The sequence below is a fragment of the Corythoichthys intestinalis genome, chromosome 7 (genome assembly GCF_030265065.1).
Source record: "Corythoichthys intestinalis isolate RoL2023-P3 chromosome 7, ASM3026506v1, whole genome shotgun sequence".
NCBI classification, from domain to species: Eukaryota; Metazoa; Chordata; class Actinopteri; order Syngnathiformes; family Syngnathidae; genus Corythoichthys; species Corythoichthys intestinalis.
In genome coordinates this window covers 25,648,491-25,675,563 of record NC_080401.1, presented here as the reverse complement: position 1 = coordinate 25,675,563, position 27,073 = coordinate 25,648,491, and the positions used below count along the sequence as shown (strand labels likewise).

The following is a 27,073-nucleotide window of genomic DNA, read 5'->3' as shown; positions in this document are numbered from 1 at the left end:
TTTTCCGACTGCTCAGAAATTGCAACTTTGAGTTAAAAATAGCCGCGAATACAGCGATTACAAAGTAAACACTACAAACTTTCTTTAAATAAAGGACTACTTACGTTTGATCATGAATGGGTATGTAAAAAGCTCTCCTCATACACATAAGCTGCACATGTTAGCTGCACAAAAGCTGCAGCCACCCTCCTCCACTGAGTCTCCCGCTGTTCACGACTTTGCCGTACTTTTGCCATATTCGTGTTGACCATTTGGCAGCTACACGCTCCTCCGACGTCAGCCAGTTTGTTCGGCGGTCATTGTTCAGCTGCTTCCACGGCGAGCTCTGCTGTCCGTAGTGGCAGGGGAACGAGCTATAAATTGCCCTCCGCCATGCGGTTTGCCGATTGGCGAAGACAATCGACAACTCAGTCATCATGTGAAATGATCCGGGCTAGTTATGTGTGATTTTCCGCTTCGAAGACTTTGAAACATCACTCGGTTCGGGTTAGCATGTCAGCTAGCTGTCACGCCTCTTGGTTTGTTTACATTCTCCAAAGCCGGGGAAGGGAAATGACATAAGCCTGATTTAGGTGGCATAAAATATCGTTCAGGATGTGCGACGGTAAAGGTGAAGTTGACAGTTTTGACCATTATGGAGTAATTTTGCCATGTCGTCCTGAATGAATGCATTTTTATTATTTCATATTCCATTCAGCACAAGACTGTTATTTGTCATGACCATGCCATTTATTTAGCAATTGGGGAAAAAATACTTGGATAAAAAGAATATCCTGTAAAAATATTGAAGTAGAGAGACTGAAACAATAACATTTTGCAGCTCTCTTCGTCGCGTTTTCCTCGTTCTGAATAATTCCCCCTCAACGGGCTGACTGGTCCTTCTCAAGCCATTTATTTAGCTATTGGGGAAAAATACTTGGATAAAAAGAATATTCTGTAAAAATATTGGAGTAGAGAGACTCAAACAATGACATTTTGTGGCTCTCGTTGTCGCGTTTTCCTTGTTGTGAATAATTCCTCCTCAATGGGCTGCACACTAAATCTGATGAAATCGTGACTCCGCTGACGTCATCCACCTGTTGGGGACGCTAGAGCCGTATAATGGTAGGCGTGGCTAACCGGCAGATTAAAAGACTAATTTCTCGTCATCTACGCTTTGCTAAATTGTTGTATATAGTCGAATCGTCTCAAAATATGACTAATTCACATAATAATCCTATTTAAGACTTTTTTTTTTCTCCTGTCGTACGCACTTTAATGATCTACATTTCTCACACTGTCTTTGAACAGCCTTATGACACACCGACTGTTAAGCTTTTTCAGAGCCTTTGGATGTGTCCTCTTTTTGGTATGGAGGTGGAACAAAGTATGAAGGGTTTTGCCTTTTCCAGCTGGCTTTATGTTACTCCAGTCCCATCTGTGCAACACTGTGAATGGAGTCAACAGCTGCCTCTCTAGGAGAGTCTCGAGCAAATATGCTTGCAGTCAAAGCATACACTTTGAAATAAGTCAAGATAGGTCCAGACATTTTCTACAGTTCTTGTCCTTATTAGGATTATGGATTGTTTCTAGCTAGCTCCATAGAACCTCCTACCCCACATGATAGCAGAATACAGTGGTACCACAACATAAGATCACTTTGACACACGATCTTTTCAGTGGCGCCTCCAAAAATTTTTCATAGAGGTGGCCAGATGGGGCCACTTAAAATCTCAGGGTGGCACACCAAAACTTAAAGCCATAATGTCATGTTTTTATGATGTTGTTGCAGTAAAAAGGCCAGAAGAAAACTATGAGAAAGACACGCCTACTTATTTACTCTGGTGTATTGTGTTATATTTAATGTTACTAATGATTTTATGTGCCTAGCCCATAACAGTACAGTCAACATTTTAAGTTCCAAAATAATTCTGTTGTATTTTGTTATGTATATATTAAGCATAACGTGTATTTTCATCCCATTTGGGATGAAATGTATAAATGATGCTACTACAATCCAATGATATATTGGCAAGTGGTGAGGCCAGTGGGGTGGCCAACAAATTTATAGAGGGGGCCGTGGCCACCCCTGGCCACCCCGTGGTGGCGCCACTGGATCTTTTCGACATCCGACGTAAAATTTGACTGGCCATTTGTTTCTACATCCGACGACATGCTCGAAATACGACGATTTATGACCACGCTGCAGTTTGTTTTCCCGCACGACGGATGCACAGCGGATTTTCTTGTAAGTGTGTCGTGTCTCAGAATTCACGTTAATGTTTTGTGTTTGCCCGTGCAGGATTTCCTCCTTTTATTTTGGTAGTGGCGTTCTGCCTGGTTCCAACTTTACTTCTGGCTCCTCCCAATCAGGCTGATTGTATCCACCTGTGAACCTTTGTATATATAGCTCGCATGTAACCTTGCTCTGTGTCGGTTCATCTTGTATCCTGCCACGTTCCATGTTACACCTCATGTAGGCCTTTTCTTGACTAACTTTTATGTTTGGCTCAAATGGCCTTTTGTTATGTTGTTGACTTTGCTCAGTTTTTTGGTATCCAGCAAGTGCTGTGATTTTGTTGTTGTCTCCTTTTGAACTCCTATGGACAGAAAAATAAACCTTTTTGTTTAAACTGTCCATTCGAGCATTTGGGTACTTAGTGAATTCTTGTCAAAGTATGGAGGTAGATTTGTGTCTTTATTATTCAATCAAAAAAAAAGTTGCTTCAATCAAACAAAAAGTTGCTTCAATCAAAATATATATTTTCAATCGAAGAAAACGTCTCTTCAATCAAAAAAATTTTGTTTGAATGCAAAAATAAATTTGAAACTCAAAAAATTATATTTGAAAACTATTTTTCTTTGAAATTTTTTTTTGATTTAAGTCGTTTTTTTTTTTTATTGAAACACCATTTTTGATTGAAGTCATGTCATTTTGCGTTTGGACCACATTTTGGCTAGGACATTTGTGTCTTTATTATTCAATCAAAAATTAAGTCGCTTCAAACAAAAAAATATATATTTTCAAAAGAAAAATCACTTCAATAAAATTTTTTTTAAAATTCAATCGTAGAAAAAAAGGTTTGAATGTGAAAAAAATATTTGAGACTCAGAAATTCGCATTTCAACACTTTATTTTTCATTCAAACTGCTTTCTTTGATTGAAGCAATCCTTTTTGTGTTCAAGCCATATTAGGGGTAGGACATTTGTGTCAAAATCATTCAATCGCAATAAAAGTTGCTTTAATCAAAAAACTTTTTAATCAAAGAAAAAAATCATTTGCAAAAATATATATTTTTTGAAAATATATTTTTTTATTTGAAATATATATATTTTTTTATTGAAGTATCACTTTTTTGAAAAGCAAAAAGTTTTAAACTCTTTTTTAAAAAGTTTTGAACACACTTTTTTTATTGAAGTGGGAAAAGTTTTGAAGGCACTTTTTTTCGATTGAATCATTTTGACACAAAGATTCAACTTCAACGCTAGTTCTGGTGTGTTTGAGTGGCAGCTGATTGCGCCAATGGCATAAAAATATGAAGCAAGAATACTGGCCACCAGGGCTCCATCCAGCCATCGGAGTCTCCTGGAGTCCAAGCCGAATATAGGGCACCGGTACGGGGGGTGTAACATCGGCATTTTTGCAAATGATTTTTTTCTTTGATTAAAAAGTTTTTTGATTAAAGCAACTTTTATTGCGATTGAATGATTTTGACACAAATGTCCTACCCCTAATATGGCAAAAACACAAAAAAGGATTGCTTCAATCAAAGAAAACGGTTTGAATGAAAAATAAAGTGTTCAAATGCGAATTTCTGAGTCTCAAATATTTTTTCACATTCAAACCTTTTTTTCTACGATTGAATATTTTAAAAATTTTTGATTGAAGTGATTTTCTTTTGAAAATATATATTTTTTTGTTTGAAGCGACTTAATTTTTGATTGAATAATAAAGACACAAATGTCCTAGCCAAAATGTGGTCCAAACGCAAAATGACATGACTTCAATCAAAAATGGTGTTTCAATCAAAAAAAAAACTTGACTTAAATCAAAAAAAGAATTTTCAATCAAAGAAAAATAGTTTTCAAATATATTTTTTTGAGTTTCAAATTTATTTTTGCATTCAAACACATTTTTTTTTTGATTGAAGAGACGTTTTCTTCGATTGAAAATATATATTTTGATTGAAGCAACTTTTTATTTGATGGAAGCAACTTTTTTTTGATTGAATAATAAAGACACAAATCTACCTCCATATCAAAGGGAAATCAACATAGGTTCTAAGAATGTGAATGCAGGTGTTGAAAAAAGGAAAAAAGGTGATGACTATCAATGAAATAAAGATGGAAATGATAGAAAAATATGAGCATAGTGTGCGCATCCATGAATTGGCTACTGTCTACTCTCGACGGTCCTCTTTCGACCTCCATTCGCCAGTCTTTATAAGTTAAGGCAGTGTTTTCAACCTTTTTTTTTTACTCACGGCACGTTTTTACATTGGAAAAAATCTCGCGGCACACCACAAACCAAAAATGTTCCAAAATTATTTTCTGTACAGTATATTCAATTATAAAATAATTTCTCAGTATGTATGCTTACTCAGTGTGAAACTTGAGACTTTTTAGATGAACACAAAGTTGGTGTCCTTATTCTTCAACAGCTCTCAGTCTTTGTTTTTATTTTTATTTTTTTATAGCAGTTAGGCTTGAAAAAGCTCAGAATTATCAGACAGGGGGACTTGAGCAATGTCTGTAACCACATCAGGGCCAAGCATCTTGCAGACAATGGCTTTGTAGGCAGGTAGTATTAATGTCTCTGTCACAGTGCCGTACTTTTTGGATTTAGCAACAAGGTAACTGGCTTTGAGGGCTTTCTCATTTTCCTTCGCAGTTTTTAATATTACAAAAAGGTTGCCTGTTTCTTTGTGTTTTCAAGTAGGCAAACAAAATAGTCCATCGACTTGTTTTGAAGCGACAGGTGTTTCGTTTGGAGAAAACGTTTAAACTTGCTTGGCACCATGGCGCTCAGAGGCGTAGCATCCCATTAGGCATACACAGGCAACTGCTTAGGGCCCCCAGCCAGCAGGGGCCCCCAGAGGGCCAACAGATTTGGCACACAAAGATTTAGCACACTCAGCTTCCCTGCACTATCGTAGATACAAGTATTGGGAGTGATTCAAAACCATGGAATCGTATGGCCAATTATCGAACAATTCTGTTATCAGTCCCAATTAGCATACATGTTTAAGCAAGTCCAGTCAGTTTTAACACTGCATGTATGTGCAAAGAGTTATTCACCAAGAACTTTATGAAAAATCCTTGCTGTAATATTTTATGTTGATTTTCACAGGCCACCTCATTATTCATGTGACTACTTAAAGAAATGGTGATTTTTTTTTTTTCCAAGAAAGTCTATTAATGGGTCTATCATATTCCTCGTTGAATACGCTATAAGAAAAATATAACATATGTGCATCTAAAATAATCCTAAACAATTTTATTAGCAATTCTAATACTCCTTTTAGCAAGGTTCTTTGGGTATGCGGTATGCCGCTGCGTACGTTCCCATAGCAACCAGTCCTGTTATTGTCCTACGTCACAAGCGCTGCATATTCTGAGAACGAGAATAGGCGTAAGCGTAAGGTGCGCATTTCGAGCAGAGGACGGCCACCCCACCTGTTAGAGGATTAATCTGTGCGTCCATGAACGTAAGTATTTCCTCTTCATGCCATAAAGTTCTTATGATAAGTTAGAGCCGTTATCAGTGCGACCGTTTCGTGTTTTTCCTGTTAAGTCGGCTGGTTGATCCCACTCGTTCTCACTGTGTCGAGGAGAGCGTTCTTCACATTATATTCGTATTGCACATTTGCTTTAAGAGGGAAGGTGTTAGTTTAGCATCTTAAAATGATGCTGTACATCCATATGAGTGTAAAGTGCTTAGTTTTCGCCACTTTTATGGCCAAGATGACCAAACGCAGCGCGCACTCGAACACAAGCACAATAATAACAATATTCTGAAGTAAATTTTGTTTATTAAGGCAAATGTGTGTAGAAAATGTTTTAGTTATTAGTTATGTTATTCATCTTTTTGTTTGTTGTTGTTACCGGATTACATTTGTACATTTTCTGATGTGCCTTTTACAATAAAACTTTATATATACATTTTCATCTGGGAATTTTTTCAGAAAGTGTCAGTCTCCCCCAGGGCAGCTGTGGTTACAATAGAAAGCTTACATCCACTGAGTGTGGAGTGAATGAATAATGCAATTGGGGGGGGGGCACTTTGAGTGTCCTAAAAAGCGTTCTATGAGAGCGAGGCGTTATTAGACTTTTATTAAATATGCTATTGCTCCAAGTCCAACTGTCCCCCTTACTTGCACATGCTCAAAGGGCCCCATGTTGCCTGGGGCCCCCAGGGACCCTTGCTACGCCTCTGATGGCGCTGTGCTGCTCGTGTCACGTTCAAGAACTGCTCGGATTTTTAGCCATTAGAGGATTTAAGGATTCAAGGCTTTAAGCATTTATTCACAAGAATTTCAACAAAAAAAAGCTCTTCGTCTGTGATTCTACTCGGTCAGCTTTGACGGCTTCGCCAACAATGCAGGCCCACTATTTATCGGCCCCTCGCGCCCCGTCAATACATTATGAATTCTATGGCTATCCATAACAAACAGGCTACTACGGTAATTAATTGTATATTAAAACTCTGAAATATTAATGAGAACCTCTCTTTTTTTTAAAAAAAGTCTCTCTGGCATTAGTCTCAAATATTGTGAATAGAAATAATTTTAGTAATCTTTACTGACCAAAAAAAAAGAACAAAAGTGTATATTTCTATTGTTATGCAATTTTTATGTAAGTTTGTGTATTCAACTGTAGATGTCCTGCGATTATTTTTATTTAATCATTTTATAAGAAGAAAAAAGAACAATTTTTTAATGATCAATTTATATTATAAATTTGTCGATTGGCTTTCTCAATTTTATCCCCACTTAGAACATTGGTGATGTAAAGAATTTGAAAGTTGCATGCTTACCAAGCCGTTACAGTTACTGAGGGCCACTTTGCTAGAATGCAGCTGGTCCTGTAGGTGTCCTATATAATGGCAGTGGGCAGAGTAAGGGTGACTCCAAGCTAATCTGCCTCTTTTCCAGTACTCCACCCTAAACTGGCGGGACAGTAGGCCTCCCTGCAGAGTCAGGTTCAGCAGGAAGTTGTTGTGTGACGTAGACAGCTGGTAGTACAGCTGAAAGTGGAAAGTTAGTGACGGTTGAACATTAGTTACATAAGCTACATCATTGTAAGACACAATATATAATGCAAACACTATAACAAAAAGTGTGCATACTGAGGTGTCAGATGGTGTCTTTTCTTCTGTGCTGCGTCTTCTTCTGTGGTACTGAGAGGATTTTGTGTGTAGCGTCTCCCCATCGGGTCCTACACGTACTGGAATTGCAATTTCATACTGGCCAAGACTGGACAGGAAGGCAGCTATGGATGGAGGCATAATAACAGCACAAAAGTGAAGTTCGATGAGGGTTCAGATTCATGATTGATTATTATTACATTATTATTATTATTATTATTTAATGTAATTACTGATAGTGTAGTAGTGATACAGTTGCCTGACAACATTGCAGGCAAATTCTGTTACCACTCGGTAACAGTCTGAATTTTAGGGTTGTAACAAAATATAGAAATGGTGATATATCGTAATACTTTGTATCCAAAAAGGTTATCGATATGGTCCTGCCAAGAATCGATATATTGTTTCCATTAAGACTGAGAGGGACGGACGAACGTGCAGAGCACCTGCAGCCAGTCTTCCCGATTTTCAGGGCATTTAATGGTCACTTTTTGATCATTTTAGTGCATTTACAGGTCACTTCCTTTTGAATTTGAGTTAATGCGTATTCATTCCCGGGTCACTTTCTGTTCAGTAACCCAAAATCAACAGGAAGTGACCCATAAACGCATCAAAATCAACAGGAAGTGACCTGTAAATGCGCTAAAATGAACTTCCTATTGATTTTGGGGCATTTACAGGTCACTAACTATTGAATCTGAGACACTGCCTAATCATTCCTGGGTCACTCCCTGTTCTTTAACCCAAAATAACCAGGAAGTGACCCATAAAATACCCAAATATCAACAGGAAGTGACTGAAAATCAACAGGTCATGACCTCAGATGGCCCAAAATGACCTCGTCGCCTGGCAATGGCGGCCACTGATGGCCGTAGAAGTGGGAGGGGCCCGTATGAAGTGGGAGGGATTCGTTCACTGTCAACCTCCAAGTTCAATTGGATGTCTACTAGTGATAAATTTATAGCAGAAGAATGAAGATAGCTTGTTTTTCTGTTTATTAGTTTTGTAGAATATCCTAGATTGATTTCCTGACCAATGTATCGATAATCATTGTATCGTCATATCGCGAGATCGTTATCGTGAGTGTTGTATCGCAAACCGTATGGTATCATGAGGTACCAAGAGGTTCCCACCCCTACTGAATATGAGAGTGAATGGCTTTTAAACAATAAATGAGCTTATAGCGAATAAATGACAACCAGTCATGTGTGTAGTCCACCAAATGGCCAAAGTCAACTGGCTTTAGCTGTAGCACCAGCTACAGCTACAGGATATGTGGTATATACAGGCATGAAAATGGGTCAGGGGTTAAAAAGGTGAGAAAGGTGTGGAGGAAATATGTTCCGGAGTTCTGCCAAAATGTCCGCCGTCAGCGAAACGTCCTACATGTGGCGAATTTGACCATTTTAATTTTTCACATAAGGCTTAATATTCGAGTTAACGGGGGTTTAATTAGTTGAAGGAGTTGATTTCAACCACCATTGACTCGCGCTAGCTTAGCCACTCCGGAGCCCTGAAACTAACAAATAACTGTCAAAATGCACAGAATTTGTTCAAATCATTTCCAACGACTAATTAAACCCCGGCTAACTCAAAGATTAAGCCTAATGTAAAAAATTCTGAACTTCCCCTTTAAAATAAAGACCATTGAATATGGCCCTTAAAATGTTGTCTATAAAAGTTTTAGAGCAATAAAACAAACAACACAAATGAATAAAATGAACAGGAATCCTTCAAAGTATTTCATAATGGGTCCAAATTATTTTTCGAACAGATCATGTGACTATAGAACCTTAGAGACAGCCGTTTGCATTGCTTAGCCAAAACTACAGCTGAGGAGGCAAGATGGATATTTAGAATTTCTTTAAACCTAAGCTTTCAAAACCCTCAACAACAACTGAGCTTGAACCGAGGATTGAGCACGAGCAGTATCATAAAGTCCTGGCTGTCGTGTTACCTGTTGTGCTGTAATTCCAAGTGGTGCTTGAATTGGATGCTTTTAGCGGTCGAGAGTCTTTTTGAGCCAGCGCAAAGATGCAGCGCACGGGGATATTTTTGTTATCTTTACTGGACAAAAATGTGAAGTAATGGCTGTGTTTCCAGTGTGCAAATGCAGCCGTTTGTAGTATATCTCCTGCCTACTGATTTAGAAAAATGAACGCGTTAGATTGTTCTTTACTGAAAGAAAGTAATCAGATTAGTTACGCATTACGATACCGCGTTATTGACAACACTGCTTTTATATTACCGTTAAATACACAAGCTTGACGCTACCTTAACGGGAGCTATTTTTTCACCGGACGCTCCGGCAGTGTTCAACGCAAGCTGCAACGAACGGCAGTAACTTTGTCATACCACAAAATATGAAAACGAAAACCATTACTCACTAAATTCAATATGCTGGCAAATGCATTCATCTAAAAACAATTGGGAGTGATACTTTACCTCCTCCAGCGAATGTGAATTTGTGCTTAGTACAAGATCATCTGTCGCAATTAGCGATCTTTTTTTTTTTTTTTTCCCTTCCCGCATACAAACTTGTTTCTCTCTTAGCGGCTGTGATTAACCTCAATGAAGTTGCTGTTGCTAGCTAAGCCTTGCCTATCATTCGTCTTTGTAAGTTTTTAGTAACTTTGTGTATTGAATTTGAAAGGAAAATGTGTGTTTTGTTTTTGACGAACTTTTTCATGAAGCTAAACTGTTGAAGCTACTCACATGTGGAAAAATACGAGTGTACAACGTTTTAAATGTATTCATTTGGTATATTTCAGTTACCACGATTAGAGAGATCATTAAATTGAAGAATTTACGCCTTGCGTTTGGAGTGCTTGTTTTTGGGTTTGCTGGAATAGCGTCACTGACACACGCAGCATCAAACAGGGGAAGGGGTAAGCGCTGCCGCGCCAAGCTAATTCTGGCTGCATTTTCGACACATGAAAAATAACGAATACGTACTACTGTATGACGGAAAATTTTAGTGGTTTTGTAACCGCGACGTTTTCATAGCATGGTAATCCGTGAAGGTAACTGGCACATGCCTACAAACGACCCCCCCCCACCCCTTAAAAATTTTTTCTCCTCGGATCTACACGATTCACGTAGGTCATCCTTTTTTACTTCAAAACGGCGTATTTCGCCGAAAGGTGAGAGATTTTTATGCCTGTATATAAAGTCGAATAGTGCTGCAACGATTAATCGATTCACTCGAGTATTCGATGAGAAAAAAAGATTCGAATTAAATTTAGCTGCTTCGAGTATTCGTTTAATTAAAGTGGCGTTGTAATGGTTTGTTTTGAAAGTGTTTGCATTTAGTTTTATTTATTTGGGTGGATACACGTCCCTCTAGTCTACCTCATTTCACATGGCTGAATCCATCTGCTCCCTGTTAAGACCAACATAAGTTTTTGTTTGAGTTATTTAGTAATTTAGTTTAATGGTATATTTGGCCATTTTTTGTGGGAATATGTGTCTGAACCATTTGTTAAGAGCACTGTAAAAAAATGTTTACATTTTAAAGCATTTAAGCTAGTGAACTTTTGCTATGTAAGTTAGCCAACTGTTCTTTTGTTGTACATAGATCCTCTTTTTTATACTGTTTGAGGCTTAGCTTAAGTATTTTAATTTTTTATGGTCCTTATCCGATTACTCGAACTAAATAGTTAATCGATTGATCTACTACTAAAATAATCGATAGCTGCAGCCCTAAAGTCGATAGACTAATTCGACTAAGAAACAATGTATACTTTGTAGGAAATTGTTGACAGGACTCTTCACATATACAAAAAAAAAAAAAAAAAACACTTTTGCTATGGTGGGTTGTACTAATGAATATGGCTATCCCAGTCTGTATTGGCATCTGGTTGAGATTTATAATCCAAAAACTGTCAACATTAGTTGAAGAAACAAAAGTCTACGCAACAAATGTAGCTTTCTCTCATCCTATTTTTAGCCTTTGGAGAGCATTAACATCACAGACACCCTCACCCACCCCCACACACATTTTTAAAAATTCTCACAAAATCAAGAAATCAAAAACAAAACATTTCCTCTTCTCACAAACAATTAGACAAGTGCCATGACCGTAAGACTTATGGCAATTAATGGAAAGGTGTATAATAGTAGTCTGTATTACTACCTTCCACGGATGACAGTGAGACCTCACAAGAATGAACCCCATAAGCTATAAAACACATTTGCCAGTCACAAAAAGACAATGAAACCAAACCACAAGTCAAATAACACACATTAACATAATTTAATTTTCAGTAAGTCAAAAAGAGCCTCATGAAATATTGCTTGAAGTGAAAAATACAAGGACTGAATTAGTAATAAGAGTATGTGTGTTGCTTTGAGAGTTGCTTCAAGTCACGTAGCAATAAATACACAACAGATGCTACATTGCATTGTTTGGGTATTTTTTGACAGAACAACACCGCTGTGTATTAACCACATTCAACCAATTAGCAGGAGACATTTACATGCATGGTTAGACAGTGATGACAGCTCTCGTGTTCATATATTGATTGGTTACACATGATTCTTCAAGCATGAAGCGACACACCCCTCGACTTCCTTTCAAATCTAAAAAAAAAAATTTAAAAATGAATAAACTGACAGAAACATCTGTTTTAAACACTTCTTTCTATGATGTTTTGTGTTGGAGCAGTGTTGTTTTTCCGCAAGCCTTTTTTGACAAAAAAAAAAACAAACTTTATTTGTATGTCTACTATTCGCAAATGTTCAAAGGGAACCTCTGATTAAACGATTAATGTACAGTTGTGTTTCGATTTTAAGTTGACATACTTGACGAAGTAGATTGGTTTTTACCGTGGATGTATTTTTTCCTAAATCAACACTCACGAGAATGGAAATGAATGCTAAAAGTGCTAAATTTAGATCATCACATAAATGCTGTCAAACATCTGAGCAGGGTATCACCACGGTTGCTCTTATCAGCAGTGGAAGGAAATACTCTGGCTGGAAAATGGTCCTCCCTCCATGCAGGGCATGTGGTCAACAGCCTCTCAGAACAAAATTGTCTTTTTAAAACAATGGTCAGTGTGATATACTGTACTAAAAAGTCCAATTAATGAGGGAGAGTTTTGTCTATAACATTAGATTCTAGTGATAGACTGCCACAGTGGTGATGTTGTTAAGAGGGTAACGTGATTAATGTATGCCTATATTCTGTAACAAGTAAGGATGTTCCAATTACATATTTTTGCACCCAAGTCCGAGTCACCTGATTTTTAGACTCTGCCGATACAGAGTCCTGATCCGATATCAGAAAAACAACTCTTTTTGTGAAAAAATTAGGACACCCCATTAAATATTCAGTTCTCGAGTATGTTCTCAGTTCTTATAAATTTTCACATATCAATGTCTGATCTTGCTTTTCTTCATCTCTGGAAAAGAAAGTGATATAATTGCAGGTAAACAAACAACAAAAATTAACATTGTTTTACTCATCAAACCAAATAAATCAACAAAAATGCATATTCTAACTGAGGAAAAAGTTAGAACCCCCTACCACCTAATAGCTAATATTAATATTACCCCCTTTGGCTGAAAAAACTTCAGTGAGATGCTTTCTGAAGCCATCTACTAGTCTTTGACATTGGTCTGAAGAAAGTTTGCCACGTTCCTAAATGAAGAATACTTTCAGCAGTGTGATGTTTGAGGGGTTTCTTGCATGTACAGCCTATTACAAGTCACAGCACAGAATCTCAATGGGATTAAGATCTGGGCTTTGACTAGGCCATTCCATGACTCTCCATCTCTTCTTTTCTTCTCTTTCTTTGGTGGATTTACTGGTATGTTTAGGGTCATTGTCATGTTGCAGGGTTCAGTTTCGCTTCAGTTTTAATTTTTTTCCACAGATGATCTCACATGTTCCTCAAGCACTCTCTGATACACAATAGACTTTATGGTGAATTCTATGATGGTGAGATGGCCAGGTCCTGCTGCAACAAGCATCCCCAAACCATGACACTTCCACCTCCATGCTTCATAGTTAGTATGAGATTTTTTTTCCCCTGGAATGCTGTAGTGGGTTTACACCAAACGTGTCCTCTGTTCTGGTGTCCAAATTTGGGCTGTCAAATGATTAAAATTTTTAACCGAGTTAATTACAGCTTAAAAATTAATTAATCGTAATTCAAACCATCTATAAAATATGCCATATTTTTCTGTAAATTATTGTTGGAATGAAAAGACGGATATATACATTCAACATACGGTACATAAGTACTGTATTTGTTTATTATAACAATAAATCAAGATGGCATTAACATTATTAACATTCTGTTAAAGCGATCCATGGGTAGAAAAACTTGTAGTTCTTAAAAGATAAATGTTAGTACAAGTTATTGAAATGTTATATTAAAACCCCTCTTAATGTTTTCGTTTTATTAAAATTTGTAAAATTTTCAATCAAAACATAAACTAGTCGTTCGCCATTGTTGATGTCATTACACCATGCTCACTCCCCAAACCCATAAAATCATTTGGACCCAAGCGCCAGCAGAGGGCGCCAAACGACTTAAAACAAGTAACAAGTAACAAGCGAAAATTACACTGCTGTCATTTTAATCTGAGCGGGGCATGTGCGTTAATTGCGTCAAATATTTTAACGTGATTAATTTTTAAAAATTAATTACCGCTCGTTAACGCGATAATTTTGACAGCCCTAGTCCAAAAAATTCAATTTTAGATTCATCTGTCCAAAGAACATTATTCCAGAAGTCCTGGTCTTTGTCTACATTCACTCTGGCAAACTTCAGTCTGGCCTTCATGTTCTTCTTGGAGAGCAAAGGTTTCCTCCTTGCACACCTCCCATGAAGGTAAAACTTCTGAAGTCTCTTTCGGCTTGTAGAGGCATGCACTTTCACATCAACAGTAGACATAAGAGCCTGCTATAGGTCCCGTGATGACATTTTAGGGTTTTTGGAGACTTCTTTTAGCATCTTGCTGTCTGCTCTCGGGGTGAACTTGCTTGGACGGCCAGACCTGGGCATATTTGCAGTTGTTTTGAATGTCCACCACTTGTAGACTATTTTCCGGACAGGGGAATGGCTGATTTTATATTGTTTTGAGATCATTTGAAATCCTTTACCAGACCCATAAGCGTCTACAAACTTCTTTCTGAAGGCCTCGGACAGCTCCTTTGATCTCACCATGGTGTTTTCTCTTACTTCAACAGTCAGGCACACCAAACTAAATGTGAGGTTTACATAAGGCATACTTTCTTCAGAACACTGGGTAATGATGTTATAACCATGTGCACCTGATGTGATACACGTGTATGTGATTTTAGCCATTTTAAGTGTCAGTGTGAATGTGGGGTGTCCTAATTTATTTCTCAATAGAAATGGCATTTATTTAAAATTACATTTTACAGAAAGTTATTGACTATTTTTTTCCAGTTTTAATTGTTTCGTTCTATTACTTGAATCTTGAATCAAGATTGTTAAAATTTATCAATTTGAGCAAATATGTTAGAAAAGACACAGGCTTCCATAGGGTGTCCCAATTTTTTCACATGACTGTATATACATTGCCCTGAACGAATTTCTACATTTTCCACCACGCAAAATGCCCACTTTGCACACATTGAGTGTCCTCGTTCTATGGTAAAATTTTTCCACACAGCATACATCACCACTGTAGCAGCTATCCATTAAGTTCCCGCGTTAGCTTACAGAATGTTCTCCTATTGGGGCTGTTTACAGTTCTTCCTCTTACGCTTTTTCCGGGAGTGTTACGAAGTATAGACCCTACTCACCTACGTCACAAAATGACGTGTCGCTGTATCCGGCCGCCATATTGTACCTATTTTTTAGAACTATTCTCATTGTTTTCAATTAGTCGTGCAAGTTATAGAGCAATTCATGGAAGCCCCGGTGTTATCTGACGCTGTAAACTCATTGGATGCGTTGCATAAAAGGCGTTACGTGGAAAAGCTTCAGTTTATCCATTCGCCAGATCCGTATTTGATGTCTAAATCGATGTTTTTCGACCCGCTGTCTTCGCCATCTTTGCCTGACCCTGATATTTACAACTATCTTGTCCACACAAAATCAGCCTATTCTCACGAAAGTTTGAAAAACTTTAAGAGCTTGGAGGCTTATAAATGCTACGTTGCTGGTTGGGTGAAACAGGTCCTCGTACACGAAAATTCGGCAGGAATCTTGTGCTCGGAAGGTGAATTATGAAATTTTCAATTCAAAATCTTTTGTTCTTGCTAACATCCACTGTCAAGTCTAATGTATTTCATGTCATTTGTCAATGGAGCTAGGGCTTTTAATGTTTATATGGTTTAGCAATAGCACTCTCACTACATACATATATAATATGTAATAAATATGAAGTGCGATAGCACTACTCCAGATTGTCCCTAGTTGAATTTATTTTTTGGCTTTTGACCTCAATAGTGAAATTGTAAATTAATTGTATGACAACTGTCTGATTATCCCCTTATAATTATATATTTTCAGGTAGTTCATTCACAACGTCTGAGTGTATGTTGTCGGCGATTAGCCTAGCAATTATCTTAATTGTGGTTGTCAGCCCAAAACCCTCTAAATATATATTAAATGCATCTTACCAGATATAAAATGACTACTACATAATCTGTGGTAGTCGTTTGGAGCCCAGTTTTCTCGTCGAATTGCAGCAGTCAATCTCGGTCTCCTCTCCGGGTCTCTCGGAATACGGTAAAACTTCAAGTCTCTCCGTCTATCTTCTCTGTTTTTGCAACCGACCGCCACACACGACTTCACCATTTTGATTATTAATGTTAACGGGCAGAAAAACACGCCATAATAGGAGGAATTTACGAAGCGCTAATAAATTAACATGATGAGTATACGGACAACATGGCGCGGGGGCGTGGCTGTGACGTCACGTGAGTAGGGTCTATAATATGTATATTTTTGTTTTTTTGGCGATGCCATTGTATTTCTGGATTATTTTGTTACTTTTTAGCCCTTCATTTTTTTTTTTTTTTTAAATTAAAAACACGAACCATTTCACCCAATTCCGAAAAACGGCGCGATCTGATCGGATCGGGGACATCCTTAGTAACAAGTATTTTAAATCAAGAAGCCATATTGGATCATAATTTTATTAAAAGTCCTGAAAAGCAGAGACGTCGTTTGTACATTTTTAATATATACTATGCAATGCAATCCATGTGTACTTCGTTTAAAGTTACTAAAGACTGATAGTTCGAGGAAAATTCTCGTTTTCAAAGTAAATTTTATACTCGATACTATTTATATAATGCATGTAGATTTTGGAGAGGAAATTTCAATGGTTCTCTTGTTCCAAAACAACTCAAGCGCAATAAAAATAAAGGTGCCCCAATCTCCCAAACTTGCCGCAGTCTCTCTAAATAGCCATATTAGTCTGCTCATGTCCTGACATACACAGAGAGACACTAACAAAATAAACCATACACTGGTCACTATTGGATCCACAAACATAGGAAAGGCACTTTCAACAACCCCCCCCACCCCCACACACTTTATGTAATTTGATGCTTCAAACAATGAACATGACTTTAGGTTATAATGTGTATTATCATATCTGCCAAGCCTTGGTGTAGCATAAATACATGACAAAACTATTGGGTTTTCAAACACGAATAGGCACAGATTACGATAAAGTACTATGTAAAATGTGATACTTAAACCGATAAGGAAAGTAAGTCAAGAACTGCAACAATCTTCCAACATACCAAAGGCTACAATTACACTATGTTCCAGGAAGCCAAGACAGACCCATTTGTCCCATTTTTTCCTCTATATTCAGGTTTTGATGAATTTTCTCACGGTGACATAGGGTGACGTGGCTGTCGAGTCCCAGTGGCGCAAAGGCGACTACGGTATGGCACATAATTTACCACAGACGCACAGTATGTTCCCTCTCATCCTGTCACATTCTAAAGGGGTCCCTCACGTTTCTCACGATCTGTCAAGGCTCTCGATGGATGAAAAGTGGCAACTGCATTGGTGTCAGCACAGAACATAAAAACGCAGGAAATTATATCCTTTTTTTAGATGGCGAGACATCCACACTGGAAAATTATCTCTTTGCTTAGGGTGATTTTAGTCATCTTACACTCAATGTACAGTATATGTGGAAGAAATAGATTTGTGGGTGAAAATGCGTAGCAGGTGGCCACGTGTGTGTTCTACAAAAGTTTGATTTGTGAGGGAGTGGGGTACAGTCAGGAAATGCAGGGGGGGGTTCAAGCTTGTAGGTCTGTGGTGTGCATGAGCACCAACCATTTGATGAAGCTCATGGGATCTGAACATTAACCTTTTCAGGGAAAGTGGTCATTACAGTGGACAGCTATTCAAAAGTTGAAACTTTAACCCTTTATAGAGCAAGTGGCTATTTTTGGTCATTTAATTTTTTTGTGGCTGTAAACGCTCATGTTTCAATAGCCACGTTTACATGCTGACTTTTATTCATACCGATTCAAATCATTCCGAATGGAAATTTCACATCAGCGGTTTACATGTCACTTCATCTATTCCGATCCAGCGTTTACATGTGTCTGCCTTTATTCCGAAAGGACGTTTGACAACTGCGGTCTGACATGCGCAGATTAATCAAAACAAAGCGTCACGTTGCAAAACATGGAGATCGATCGTCAGATCAGCTGCTGTTTTAACTTTTCGAGTGGAAACAAAACTTCAGAATGACACGCCGTTCATTTAAAAAGTTGTGTGGGTGCGCTGTGCGTGTGCTTGGAAGCCATGTTGCAAGTGACGTTACTTACGTCACCAAGTGACGTCACCACGTCAGTACGGAGCATGCGCAGAAAGAACGCAACCAGACACCATTCCGCTTCCCTGTTTACATGATATACTGTAATTTTACTTCTAATCGGTTTGGGAAAAGGAATATTCCACCCCTGTGAATCGGAATGAAATTCCATTCGGTTTGGGCCTGATCATTCCGAATGAGGTGTTTATATGGAACACATTTATTCAGTTTGAACAAATATTCCGATTGTAATTGGAATATTTGGCTCCATGTAAACGTGGCAATTGACGGAGTTCGTCAATGAAATTCGTATTGACTGGGAGACTAGCGCCGTCAATGGCAGCCAATGAATTCAATGAGTGCCCTGTAAGGGTTATAAAAATGAAATTATAATTTATGCACAAAACGGTTAATATCATGTTCCTTGTACTTATAATATTAAAAAATATACTGTACTCTAATCTTATTTCAATTTGGCAATGCAAATTAAAGAGTTTGTGTTTCTTTTTGTATGTTTGTTTTTTGTTTTGTTTTTTTCGGTTCCGGTGCTCAAATTATTCTTGAACGGTCAAGAAAAATTTCATCACTGAAACCATTTTAAAAAGTACTGAGTAGTACCTGCATCTGATATAAAACCCAAATGCTATCCGACCCTATTCGTATTTTATCTGGACTGGTCTGCCTGTATGTCTGCGTAATTCAAAGCCTTCAAAAGATCCAAAGGATTCATTATTTACTTACTACGGCGTTACTACCGGCTTTATTTTTTTCAGTAGTGAGTAATCTAATTAATTACTTTTCTTATTTTTGCAACGCCGTTACCGTTACTGAGGATGCAAAGGCAAGAGTTACTATGCGTTACTACGTTGGTTGAATGACACGAGAAAAGTCTGAGAGACACGGAGAGAGAGGAGCGTGAGTGGGAAGGAGTGAAAGGAATTGTGACGCCGTTGCAAACGCGATGCTAGGCTAGGTGGCTCCAATAATACCTGACTGTAGCCGACAGCCTACAAACTACGGCCACATGATGCTACGCTAGATAGCACTTGTATATAGAACTAGATGCGAAATGAAAGACTCGGCAGCGTTATCAGATGTATAAAGAAGTAGATGCAAAATGATCCACTCACCAGCGTTAGTAAACTGCCGCCATCTTAAAGCAGTAGACTTCTCAGGAAGGCTCTGTTGTAGAGAACCTTCCTAGAGATCCTAAGTAACTTTATATATAAAATACACCTAAATCGGCAAAATCTTGACTTGAATCTATATTTAAATGATAAAACAGTTTTATAACTTTCACATGTAGAAAGTAGACTAAAGGGAACTAATAGCATAGCAAAGGTTACTATCTAGTTGTCGCAATATCCAGAATATCCCTGTGTCTAGTTAACTCATTTGCTCCCAAACACGTTCTATTTTTATTTGTGACAGTGTCCAAAAGACGTATTCATATGTCTTTTACATTTTTTTCATAAGAGACATATCTAGGTTCTGATTCAACTGAGCTCCAAAGTACAAAGCTGAAAATCCATTTTAAAGCAATAAAACTGGCCATTGGAGGGCAGTAGCGCATTTGGTAAGACCCCGCAACCCGATTCAATGGCAACGAACAGCCGGGCCACACGGCCGGGTCCCCGGCAGAAGGATGCCAGGCGGTGGACGACCGAGCAGAACGACCGGGACCGCCAATGCAGCGGACGATGTCATTGAGCCTGTGCTGCTCGCCGAGCAGACCCCGCAGAGACTCAAAAAATCCATCTTTATGAGACAGACAACGATGAGGGAAAAGCTTCCACAACAGCTTCATCTCAGTTAGTTATGTGTAAATAAATTGTTACTTTGCTATCAAAAGCTCTATTTCTCTTGTTAGGGCCCGAGCACTAGACGTGCGAAGGCCCTATTGTTTTGCAAAGGATTATTATTATTATTATTATTATTATTATTATTATTCTTTTTTCAGGGCAAATGAAAATGGCCAATTTGGAGGCCTGAACATGCACGAAAAGTCACCAAAATTTGCACATACGTGCCGCTTCGCGTAAATTTTGATAATCTTGTGTCGTTTTGAAAAAATGTCAAAAAATGGCTCAGTGGCGCCCCCTTTACCCTTAAAATTTTCAAAAAGGCCTCTCCTCTCAGGTTTTCAACGTAGAGCAATGAAATTTGGGGAGTAGATACCTTATGCCTAACTGTTCAAAAAAGCCTCTTGCACCCATATTCCAAATCCAACAGGAAATCGGATATTTTGGATCAAATGTGAAATTTTTATCGGTTCACAGTTGGGGTTTACATTTGGAGGCCTGAACATGCACGAAAACTCACTAAAATTTGCACATACATGCAACTTTGCGTAAATTTTGATAATCTACAAAAAAATTTAACAAAATCGCTCAGTGGCGCCCCCTTGAAATTTTCAAAAAGGCCTTTCCTATTAGGTTTTTTCAACGTAGAACGATGAAATTTGGCGAGTCGATACATTGTGCAAAACTGCTCCAAAAAGTCTCTTGCACCCATATTCCAAATCCAACAGGAAGTCGGAAATTTTGGATCAAATGTGAAATTTTATCGATTTACATTTGAGACCTTGTCGCTGAAGAAAATAGTTGGATCGTCTTCAAAATTGGTCAGAGTATTCAGGAGACATATGAGATCTTAAGTTTTCAAAATGGTGTGTTTTCACTCAAGGGTCGGGCCTGGGCGTGGTCCCAAAGTCGGCCATTTTTGGGCAAAATACCAAATTCAGAAAATGATTAAAAACTCCGTGATACAACGTTCAATCTTTTTCATTTCTAGCATGTATATGAGATATCCCAGCCTGAACACGACTGCATTGAAATATTACCCATTAGGCCTGGCGCCCCCTAGTGGGAACAGGAAATGGCCTTCTTTACGAGACAGGCTCCTCCTCCAAGGGAAAAAAATCTATTGACCTCAAACCTGTTTCAGGGGAGCCTCAAGACATGTGTTCAGGTCCCTGATAAAAAATATTGAGGTTTCGTTGAAGCGGAGAGGTCCAAACTGGAAGTGAAAATGACCGTCAACAATTTGTCTCGCCAAAAATTTTGAACAGTCATAACTCGGCAGATATGCAACATATCTGCGCCAAACTTTCCGTGTTTGTTGAGAGTCATACCCTGAAGGTTCTTGTAGGGGTCATTTGCATCAACTCTACAGTGCCAACTAGTGGCGAAAGAAAGAAGTTTTAAAAAAGGCCTTTCCTATTGGGTTTTTTCAACATAGAGCAAGGAAATTTGGGGAGTAGATACCTTATGCAAAACTGCTCCAAAAAGTCTCTTGCACCCATATTCCAAATCCAACAGGAAATTGGGTATTTTGGATCGAATGTGAAATTTTCATGGGTTCACAGTAAGAGTTTACATTTGGAGGCTTGAATATGCATAAAAACTCACCAAAATTTGCACATACATGCGGCTTTGGATAACGTTCGATAATCTTGCAACGTTACGAAAAAATTTAACAAAATGGCTCAGTGGCGCCCCCTTGAAATTTTCAAAAAGGCCTCTCCATTTAGGTTTTTCTAACATAGAGTGATGAAATTTGGAGAGTCAAAACTTTGTGCAAAACTGCTCCAAAAAGTCTCTTGCACACACATTCCAAATCCTACAGGAAATCGGGTATTTTGGATTGAATGTGAAATTTTTATCGATTTACAGTGTGCACATTTTACACATTGGCACCTAGGGAATTAGTTTGATCATTCTCAAAATTGGCGAGCCTGTTCATGAGGCATATGAAATCTTAAGTTATAAAAATGGTGTGTTTTCATTCACGGGCCTGACCTGGGCGGGGTGCCAAAGTCGGCCATTTTTTCGCCAAAACACCGAATTCGGAAAATGACTGATAACTCCCTCATACAACGTTCAATCTATTTTAAATCTGGCATGTGTGTGAGGTATACTAGCCTGAGCAGGACTGGATTGAAAATTTACCATTTGTGCCTGGCGCCTCCTAGTGGGAACAGGAAATGCCCTTTTTTACGGGACACACTCCTCCTCTAAAGGGAAAAAATCAATCTACCTCAAACCTGCAAAAGGGAAGCCTTAAGACCTGTGTTCAGGTGCCTGATGAAAAATATTGAAGTTTCGTTGAAGCGGAGGGGTCCAAACAGGAAAGTGAAAATGACTGTCAACAATTTTTCTCTCCAAAAACTTTGAACAGTCATAACTCGGCAGATATACAACATATCTGCGCCAAACTTCCCGTGCTTGTTGAGAGTCATACCCTGAAGGGCCTTGTAGGGGTCATTTGCATCAACCCTACAGCGCCAACTAGTGGCAATAGAAAGTCACTCGTTTTTCCAATACATGTCCAGTTCTTTTCAGGTTGGTCATTGTAGTTTCAAGACCTATTAAAATACTTATTTACGGCCCATGTCCACGTGTCTCTGTCTGTTGCCGTGACGACCCTTTGTTCGCCATTTAAAGGAAATATTTTTTTTCAGAGACTCAGGCAGCTTATAGAGCCACAATAGTTGGCACACTTGGTCGAATTGGCCCAGTTAGAAGATTAATTTTAGTTTTGAATAAGGGCTTGGCTGCACAGCTCAGTAGTGGCTCCTTTTTTGTAGTACTCTCTCCAATAGGGGTTTTTATCTCTTGGGTGTGGGAATGTAAATAGGCGACTTTCGAGCATGTTAGGTTCTAATGAGATGATTAGAGAGGAGGATCTGCCACCGCCCTGACCTGCACACAGTCCGAGTTGCGTGACGTCCGAGTTGCGCTAGATCGCGAGGGCCCGTTCAGTCCTGCTTGCAGGCCTAGTTATTATTATTATTCTTCTTTTTTCAGGGCAAATGAAAATGGCCAATTTGGAGGCCTGAACATGCACGAAAAGTCACCAAAATTTGCACAAACGTGCGGCTTTGCGTAAATTTCGATAATCTTGTGTCGTTTTGAAAAAATGTCAAAAAATGGCTCAGTGGCGCCCCCTTGACCCTTAAAATTTTCAAAAAGGCCTCTCCTCTCAGGTTTTCAACGTAGAGCAATGAAATTTGGGGAGTAGATACCTTATGCCTAACTGTTCAAAAAAGCCTCTTGCACCCATATTCCAAATCCAACAGGAAATCGGATATTTTGGATCAAATGTGAAATTTTTATCGGTTCACAGTTTGAGTTTACATTTGGAGGCCTGAACATGCACGAAAACTCACCAAAATTTGCACATACATGCAACTTTGCATAAATTTTGATAATCTACAAAAAAATTTAACAAAATGGCTCAGTGGCGCCCCCTTGAAATTTTAAAAAAGGCCTTTCCTATTAGGTTTTTTCAACGTAGAACGATGAAATTTGGCGAGTCGATACATTGTGCAAAACTGCTCCAAAAAGTCTCTTGCACCCATATTCCAAACCCAACTGGAAGCCAGAAATTTTGGATCAAATGTGAAATTTTATCGATTTACATTTGAGACCTTGTCGCTGAAGAAAATAGTTGGATCGTCTTCAAAATTGGTCAGACTATTCAGGAGACATATGAGATCTTAAGTTTTCAAAATGGTGAGTTTTCACTCAAGGGTCTGACCTGGGCGTGGTCCCAAAGTCGGCCATTTTTGGGCAAAATACCAAATTCAGAAAATGATTAAAAACTCCGTGATACAACGTTCAATCTTTTTCATTTCTAGCATGTATATGAGATATCCCAGCCTGAACACGACTGCATTGAAATATTACCCATTAGGCCTGGCGCCCCCTAGTGGGAACAGGAAATGGCCTTCTTTACGAGACAGGCTCCTCCTCCAAGGGAAAAAAATCTATTGACCTCAAACCTGTTTCAGGGGAGCCTCAAGACATGTGTTCAGGTCCCTGATGAAAAATATTGAGGTTTCGTTGAAGCGGAGAGGTCCAAACTGGAAGTGAAAATGACCGTCAACAATTTGTCTCGCCAAAAATTTTGAACAGTCATAACTCGGCAGATATGCAACATATCTGCGCCAAACTTTCCGTGTTTGTTGAGAGTCATACCCTGAAGGTTCTTGTAGGGGTCATTTGCATCAACTCTACAGTGCCAACTAGTGGCGACAGAAAGAAGTTTTAAAAAAGGCCTTTCCTATTGGGTTTTTTCAACATAGAGCAAGGAAATTTGGGGAGTAGATACCTTATGCAAAACTGCTCCAAAAAGTCTCTTGCACCCATATTCCAAATCCAACAGGAAATCGGGTATTTTGGGTCGAATGTGAAATTTTCATGGGTTCACGGTAAGAGTTTACATTTGGAGGCTTGAATATGCATAAAAACTCACCAAAATTTGCACATACATGCGGCTTTGGATAACGTTCGATAATCTTGCAACGTTACGAAACAATTTAACAAAATGGCTCAGTGGCGCCCCCTTGAAATTTTCAAAAAGGCCTCTCCATTTAGGTTTTTCTAACATAGAGTGATGAAATTTGGAGAGTCAAAACTTTGTACAAAACTGCTCCAAAAAGTCTCTTGCACACACATTCCAAATCCTACAGGAAATCGGGTATTTTGGATTGAATGTGAACTTTTTATCGATTTACAGTGTGCACATTTTACACCTTGGCACCTAGGGAATTAGTTTGATCATTCTCAAAATTGGTGAGACTGTTCATGAGGCATATGAAATCTTAAGTTATAAAAATGGTGTGTTTTCATTCACGGGCCTGACCTGGGCGGGGCGCCAAATTCTTCCATTTTTTCGCCAAAACACCGAATTCGGAAAATGACTGATAACTCCCTCATACAACGTTCAATCTATTTTAAATCTGGCATGTGTGTGAGGTATACCAGCCTGAGCAGGACTGGATTGAAAATTTACCATTTGTGCCTGGCGCCTCCTAGTGGGAACAGGAAATGCCCTTTTTTACGGGACACACTCCTCCTCTAAAGGGAAAAAATCAATCTACTTCAAACCTGCATAAGGGAAACCTTAAGACCTGTCTTCAGGTGCCTGATGAAAAATATTGAAGTTTCGTTGAAGCGGAGGGGTCCAAACAGGAAAGTGAAAATGACTGTCAACAATTTTTCTCTCCAAAAACTTTGAACAGTCATAACTCGGCAGATATACAAGATATCTGCGCCAAACTTCCCGTGCTTGTTGAGAGTCATACCCTGAAGGGCCTTGTAGGGGTCATTTGCATCAACCCTACAGCGCCAACTAGTGGCGATATAAAGTCACTCGTTTTTACAAAACATGTCCAGTTCTTTTCATGTTGGTCATTGTAGTTTCAAGACCTATTAAAATACTTTTTTACGGCCCATGTCCACGTGTCTCTGTCTGTTGCCGTGACGACCCTTTGTTCGCCATTTAAAGGAAATATTTTTTTTCAGAGACTCAGGGAGCTTATAGAGCCACAATAGTTGGCACACTTGGTCGAATTGGCCCAGTTAGAAGATTAATTTTGGTTTTGAATAAGGGCTTGGCTGCACAGCTCAGTAGTGGCTCCTTTTTTGTAGTACTCTCTCCAATAGGGGTTTTTATCTCTTGGGTGTGGGAATGTAAATAGGCGACTTTCGAGCATGTTAGGTTCTAATGAGATGATTAGAGAGGAGGATCTGCCACCACCCTGACCTGCACACAGTCCGAGTTGCGTGACGTCCGAGTTGCGCTAGATTGCGAGGGCCCGTTCAGTCCTGCTTGCAGGCCTAGTTGTTTATGTTATTTTATAAAAGGAAAACATACAGATGTTTGGGATGTAACTAAAGCGTGTTAAAGTCAATGCTTGAAATGTATGCTTTCACTAAAAGCTCAATTTCTCAGTTTTTTAATCAGAAATTGGAAAATTGCTCAAACTAAGCTTTTTTCTAATGCTGTTTTCAAAAGAATGGAAAAGATATCAACCCTTTTTTTCCTGCTGACAAAAGAGAGTCTAATCTTTCTTTTGGTGGGTTCCATGTTTATATAGCAATAGAACAGAATTTTCTGTGGGCCTTGCAAAATCAGTCAAAATCCAGTAAAACGGCGAAGGGCCTTGGTCCTGTGAAAATGGCTGGGAGTGAATGTGTTAACTTTAGGGTTAAGAATTGGGCTAGGGCGATTTGTCCCAAAGACCCTTTGAACGTCACATAGTGTGACCTATGTTTTTGGGTTTTTTTTTTTTTTGGAATGAAAAAAAAAAAACATGAAAAGTAACACCAGTTACTTTGCCAAGTAAATAATGACTTTAAAATTCAGGTAACTGAGTTACTAACTCAATTACTTTTTGGGGGAAGTCATTTGTAACTGTAATTAATGTAAGATTAACAACACTGATCATTATTTATCATCGTTATCTTGAGACAGGGCACCATGAAATTGCTTTTATTCAGGCTATTGCATAACAAATGTGTTCTTGGTTAAATGGGTTTGAGGGACTATTTTGCCAATCAATATTTTTGCATCCAAGTTTAATATGCTTTGTCTTAATATGAATGAACACAGCTAGGTGAGGTTGTGAATGTAACCCTTCCCGGCAGGGTTCATGTTTGGGTTTACAGATGGCTGCTAAGTCGTAAGCGTCTCCTCTCACCTTGTGACTGTGCAAACTCCTCTCTGCGACCTCCTGCGACCTCTGCGGCAACCATGACGACAACCAAAGAGCAGATCAGAGCAGTCCTCCATAGCGTTTCCATGGTTACTACAGTAGTAGCTATAGAAACAGAATTCAGTGCAGTGGTCCCCAGGCCTTGGTCCCAACATGTCTCCTTTCCTCTCTGGCGCCCCCTCGCTTAGCAGTGGGACAGCTCAATGCTCTCATTGGCCATGGCATCAGGAAGTGTGGAGTCAGACATGGCAACCTCTTCCGAGCATCTGTCTCAGCAAGTGGCGATGGCTTGAGGAGGAGGCCTCCAGATGGCAAAAGACTCACGAGGAAACCAGTTCGGGGCAAATATAGGAAAGGACTCCTCGTTGCGGCTCTGGAAAAGGAAAGGGTAATTGCAGAGGGATACAACAGAAACAAGGCAAATGTAGGCTTTGAGAGAAGTAAAGCT

At 38.9% G+C, this 27,073-nt stretch overlaps 1 protein-coding gene across 2 annotated transcripts in view; it reads right to left on the bottom strand.

The window, feature by feature from the left end:
• adamts10 (ADAM metallopeptidase with thrombospondin type 1 motif, 10) overlaps positions 1–27,073 on the bottom strand; it is a 131,355-nt gene that overhangs the window by 88,509 nt on the left and 15,773 nt on the right. For both annotated transcript variants that reach the window (XM_057841083.1, XM_057841085.1), the window contains 3 exons: positions 26,611–26,998; positions 7,329–7,471; positions 7,017–7,226 (listed from right to left, as the gene is read on the bottom strand). In XM_057841083.1, coding sequence (XP_057697066.1) covers positions 7,017–7,226; positions 7,329–7,471; positions 26,611–26,713 — 456 coding nt within the window. In that variant the 5' untranslated portion in view covers positions 26,714–26,998. The remainder of the gene's footprint in view (positions 1–7,016; positions 7,227–7,328; positions 7,472–26,610; positions 26,999–27,073) is intronic.